The sequence below is a fragment of the Capra hircus genome, chromosome 29 (genome assembly GCF_001704415.2).
Source record: "Capra hircus breed San Clemente chromosome 29, ASM170441v1, whole genome shotgun sequence".
Taxonomy (NCBI): Eukaryota; Metazoa; Chordata; class Mammalia; order Artiodactyla; family Bovidae; genus Capra; species Capra hircus.
The window spans coordinates 26,071,956-26,077,955 of NC_030836.1; the positions used below are offsets into that span (position 1 = coordinate 26,071,956).

Consider the following 6,000-nt stretch of genomic DNA (forward strand, 5'->3'; position numbering starts at 1 on the left):
ATTATGTTATACCAATACAGGCTAGAATTTCACTCCATGGATTTTGATGCTGGGTATTTGGGTGCAGGGCTTCCCTGGGGGCTTAGACGGTAAAGCATTTGCCTGCAATGTGGGAGACCTGGGTTCCATCCCTGGGGCGGGAAGATCCCCTGGAGAAGAAAATGGCAACCACTCCAGTATTCTTGCCTGAAAAATCCCATGGACAGAGGAGGCTGGTAGGTTACAGTCTCTGGTGTTGCAAAGAGACACGACTGAGCGACTTAATCCAACCCATTTAGAATTAAGCCTTAACCACATTCCTTACTAACTGTGTGAATTTGAGTAAGGAACCTGATCACCTTCAGTTTTCTACATTATGTATCAATAGTACCTATGGCATAGTGTTCATGTAAAGATAAAGTCTCCAGTAAAGAATAAATAAGGTGTCTAATATATCCCAAGCTCAATAACATTTATGTTTTTGCCTCTGAATTGTTCCAGAATAATTTAATTCCATGTAGCTTTAATGCTTCATGGACTTTATTGCAGTTAAATTACTTGAAAACTAGTAAATACAGAATATCAAATTTATAAAAACATTTGGAATAATTGCATTGTCAATAATGGTGTTAATCATACTAATTTATTATCAGTGATTTAAAGAAAACTATTTTCATGCATCTTCACAAATACAGTATTTTTGAAGATGGATGAATCACTAGTCAATCATGAAAATAGTTTGTAAAAGGATTGATTTTGAGAATCAGGCTATCTAGCTGGTGGTCCCAGGTTTGAATTTTAAAACTTTAATTAATTAAAATAAATTTAAATTAAAAAAAGAAGCCATTGCATATCGGTACTGCTACAGTCCACAGAGTCACAAAAAGTCAGATGAGACTGAATGACCAAAGCTTTCACTTCTCAAAGCACTTTTACTTCTACTAACTCATTGAATCCTCCAAACATTATTGTTAGAGAAGGTCTTTCACAGCTGAAAAACAGAGATACAAAGCATAACCATTTCTAACCTTATTTGAACCAATATTTACTTTTGTTTACATGCAGTTATACCACTTCACCCATTGCACATGGAAGTCCACTTGTATGGGCTGTGTAGCTATGCACTGGGGGTTTTTAGGGTGTTTTGTCTTTACTAGGCCTGATTTTTCTAACTTGTGAAAGAAATATGTTGAAATCCCATGATACCAAGTGATTTAATTACACATTAATTTTTCTACTTTCTTTCTAAATAGGAGGCACCCTTGGCTCCAGCCTACAATGTAGAGTGTCCTTGTCTCAGAGCAGGTTGAGGTTTTGTGAATCTGAATTTCCAAGACTCTGAAATATTGAGAGAAGCTGCTCTCTGAGCAGCATGACCTTCATCACCATCCATAGTGAAATGACCCAGCATAGAATGGTTGTGCTGAATATGAGCATCTGGTCCATTAATATAGCAAGTTAAGGTCAGATTATGCGATGGAGACTGGAGGTGTCTGATGGTAGCTTCCTCCTGATCACACTGACCAAACCTGAGAAACTTCAGGGCTCTATGAAGGTGGTGATGGTTCCCAGTCTCTGAAAAGAGCCTCTCAGATCCATAGCTTGTCCTGAGACCTACCTAGAGAGACAACAAGCCTCTCAGACGTGCGGGACTCTTTCAGTGTGGGAGCACTGAGCAGGGCCAAGATGTCCTGGGAAGTGGGGCAGTTACCTTGGGACCTTCATGCAAAAACACACACAGGTGCACGCACGTGCACACACACACACACACACGGCATGTGTGCACACACACACACATACACACACATGAAGCCATACAAAAAAACTGAGGAGACAGGTGACCTCTGATAATTGTTGCTGTTCTTGAGCAGTGTCCTCAATTTGTGTGCATAGGACATAAACAAAAAAGTATATTATCAACTTCAGTTCAGTTCAGTCGCTCAGTCGTGTCCAACTCTTTGCGACCCCATGAATCGCAGAGCGCCAGGCCTCCCTGTCCATCACCAACTCCCAGAGTTCACTCAGACTCACGTCCATCGAGTCAGTGATGCCATCCAGCCATCTCATCCTCTGTCGTCCCCTTCTCCTCCTACCCCCAATCCCTCCCAGCATCAGAGTCTTTTCCAATGAGTCAACTCTTCGCATGAGGTGGCCAAAGTACTGGAGTTTTGGCTTTAGCATCATTCCTTCCAAAGAAATCCCAGGGCTGATCTCCTTCAGAATGGACTGGTTGGATCTCCTTGCAGTCCAAGGGACTCTCAAGAGTCTTCTCCAACACCACAGTTCAAAAGCATCTATTCTTTGGTGCTCAGCCTTCTTACATATATATGAATAGCTCACTATTCTGCATCCAAGATCCAAGTTGAATATTCACTCTTTAGAAAGGTAAAAATCATATTATATGTCAATTATATATGAATACAATTAGGGGAAAAGGTAAAATAAACATATTACAGAAAAATGACTTCATAGATCAAAATTTAACATGTTTATCATAAATAAAAAATTTGTAATTTTTTCAATTTCAAAAATATCCTTGAAACAAATTTTCCCAAGAAGTTTATATAAAGTTTAATACTGAGAACTATATACATAAAATATTTCACACTGATAAAATATATTGTGCTATACTATATTTCTATGTTTCATTGTACTATTCTATTACTATATTTGTTAAATGAGCGAGTGTACATTACAGAGATTATTAGCTCTGCAAATACACTACTTTGTCTTTATGCTTCAACAGAGCTTTCTTCACTTCCTTGTTCCGCAGGGTGTAGACCACAGGGTTCAGAAGGGGCGTCATCACAGTGTAGAAAACAGCCACAATCCTGTCCACAACCTCCTTGGAGCCTGGTCTCAGGTAAATGAAAACACCAGGGCCAAAGACGCAAAGGACCACAGTGCAGTGGGAGGCACAGGTCTGGAAGGCTCTCCATCTCCCCTCTGAGGTGCGGATCTTCAGGATGGAATGGACGATGGACACGTAGGACAGCACTATCAGGAGAAAGCAGCCTGAGGCCACCACCCCAATGTTGACAAAGATCACCATCTCCACGGTGGACGTGTCTGCACAGGCTAGTTTCAGGATGGGTGGTGCATCACAGATGTAATGCTGGATCTGGTTGGGTCTGCAGAAGGGCAAACGGAATGTCAGTGTGGTCTGGACAGCAGAGTGCAGAGAGCCACTGTGCCACGTGGTTGTGGCCAGGGTGGCACACGTCCTCCCACTCATAATGCTGGCATACCTGAGCGGGTAACTGATGGCCAGGAAGCGGTCATAGGCCATGACGGTGTAGAGGAAGCACTCAGTGCTGCCCAGGAAGTGGAAGGAGTAGAGCTGGGCCACACAGCTGGGAAAGGAGATAGGACTGCCTTCTGGGGACACCAGGGTCATCAGCATTTTGGGCACAGTGACCGTGGAGAACCACATGTCAATGAAGGACAGGTTGGTTAGGAAGTAGTACATGGGGGAGTGCAGGTGAGGATTCACTATAATCACCAGCAGGATGAGTAGGTTCCCCACCACAGTGAGGACATAAATCACTAGGAAGATTCCAAAGAGGAGCGTGTCCAGCTCTGGTGCATGGGGAAGGCCTGTGAGGATGAACGTTGTCACTAGGCTGATATTTGTCATTTCTCCAGGCTTTTGATCTCTCTTTCTCTCTATGGGAATATCAAGATCATCCAGCATTTAATTGAGAACTATTCTCTATATAGAAATTGCATTATACATGGTAGATAATTCTAAAATTATACTCCACTTTATTATAAAACTTCTTTGATTTTTCTCCTTAAATTTTATGTTTAATTGGGGGTTAATTACAATGTTGTGATTGTTTCTGCATGGAATACCTTCATTATCATCCTCTGTGCCTCTCTCTGTCTCTCTCTCTCTGTCTCTCTATTTCTGTCTCTCTCTCTTTCTCTCTCTCACACACAAAAATTGAGATTATATATATACACATATGCAGATGAAAGTACAAGAAATACATTGCATATATTTATTGAGGCATCATTGTTATTGTTGTTCAGTCACTAAGTCGTGTCTGACTCTTTGCGACCCCATGAACTGCAGCACACGAAGCTTCCCTGTCCTTCACCATCTCCCAGAGCGTGCTCAAACTCATGCCCATTGAGTCAATGATGCCATTCAACCATCTCATCTTCTGTCGTCCCCTTCTCCTCCTGCTGCCAATCTTTGTCGGCATCAGGGTCTTTCCAATGAGTTAGCTCTTTGCATCAGGTGGCCAATGTATTGGAGCTTCAACTTCAGCATCATTCCTTCCAGTGAATACCACAAATTTAGTAGCATAAAGCAATTCAAATTACTGTCTTACAGTTTTTTGAGTAAGTTAAGAGCAGGTTAAAAATCTAAACTCCATCCAGAATCCCTACAACCTCCCATATGATCCAGAAAATGGCAACCCTCACAACACTGCTGGCCTCATGCTTGTCTTCTTTAAGACAGTTTTTCATGAGGCTTTGAGAACATAAACTTAATATGTGTTATCCCAACCACAGTCCCTGGGTAGGGACTGTTTTCTAATATACTGATACATATTACTATCTTAAATATATGTGTATTCTTTAGTGTTGGCTTTGTTAGAGATGATATTCCTCCCCCCATCTTCCACTCCTCATAAATCTAGGTGATACTCCCAGAAGAGAAGACAATTCTGTCAAGTATTTGATTCTTATTTAAAACTTACTACCTGTGACAAGAAAGAGAGAGCCAACATAAGAGAAAAGAACATATGCCAGCTTGAAGTCAAGAAAAGTTGGAATTGTGTACAATGGAAAGTGAGGCAGAAATGATGTTTGTAACTTAATGCAATACTGTCGAGGTCAGGGTTATTATGAATTATTTTTTGAGGGAAGACTCACCAAGATAGGAGAATTGAGGATATCTACTCTTAGCAAAGCCTATACAAAATGATTCTGATCTGCAGATAGTGTGATTTAAGCTACATTAAATCTATATTTTTCATATAAAAGAATAAATAACAGAGTCAGAGTTACCCTATATATGTATAGACAGATATCAGAACTCAAAAAATGGAACAAATGTATCTCTAAAGTTTCTACTGTACCAGTGGGATCCCATCACCAGCATAAATCACAGTCATGTTAGATAACATACGAAAATTTTCATCAGGTGAATTGCAAGGTAGCCTGAGACCTAAGTCAGGAATATCATTGAGAGTATGTATTTGACTTCTCTGTCCATGCAATAGCAACTTAGTCCCTATTCGTCGGTCCTTATTACCATTTCATATATTCATCTATGTATTTTATGTTGTGAACAATGCAGGGCTTAGTGGCACCAACTTCTCACCCAGCCCCTGCACAGTCAAAAATCCATATAAAACTTTGACTTCCCAGAAACTTAATGACCAATAATCTACCGCTAACCTTCCCTTACTGATACATAGCAATCAATTAACAAATATTTTGTATGTTATATGTACCATATACTATACTTGTATAATAAACTAAAGAAAAGAAAATATTATAAAGAAAATTATAAGAAAATACTCTTACTGTACTGTATTTATGGATGCTGCAAGTTTATGTCAACTGTTTACAAAAGGAATCACCTGTTTTAGCGCTATATTAATGTCTTTTAGGATGGAAGACACTGTAGGCGTTACTCATATCACTAATATTAGACATCAAAATGAAAAGATAAGTAAAAAAGAAATTCACATTTACTTACAGCAAAACAATTCACGCAGTGATAATGAAGATGTAGCTAAATGATTGCTTCAAGGTAGCCTAGTCCATTCACTAATGAATGAATTGTTAGAAAACTCTTATGTGATACAGTATTACAGCTATATTCATTGTACAATATTAACAACATTGTTATAAAAAAAACACACGTATCTGTGATGATAGGCTAACGTACTTTCTTCCATTATGATGAAGAGAGGCATTCTGTATGGGAATGTAAGTCTTTGAAAGTAAAGTTGTGAAATGGTGCAAAAGCTAACACAATATTAGTTTTATGTTAAATGT

The 6,000-nt window shown here is 39.5% G+C and overlaps 1 protein-coding gene across 1 annotated transcript; it reads right to left on the bottom strand.

Moving 5' to 3' along the window:
- On the bottom strand, nucleotides 2,684-3,616 carry LOC102171408 (olfactory receptor 10G9-like). Its single transcript, XM_005699552.2, has one exon. It carries the CDS (start codon nucleotides 3,614-3,616, stop codon nucleotides 2,684-2,686), a length of 933 nt encoding a protein of 310 aa, XP_005699609.2.

Excerpts from the sequence above, each read along its gene's own strand:
- LOC102171408 (XM_005699552.2), bottom strand. The coding sequence starts at position 3,616 with ATGACAAATATCAGCCTAGTGACAACGTTCATCCTCACAGGCCTTCCC.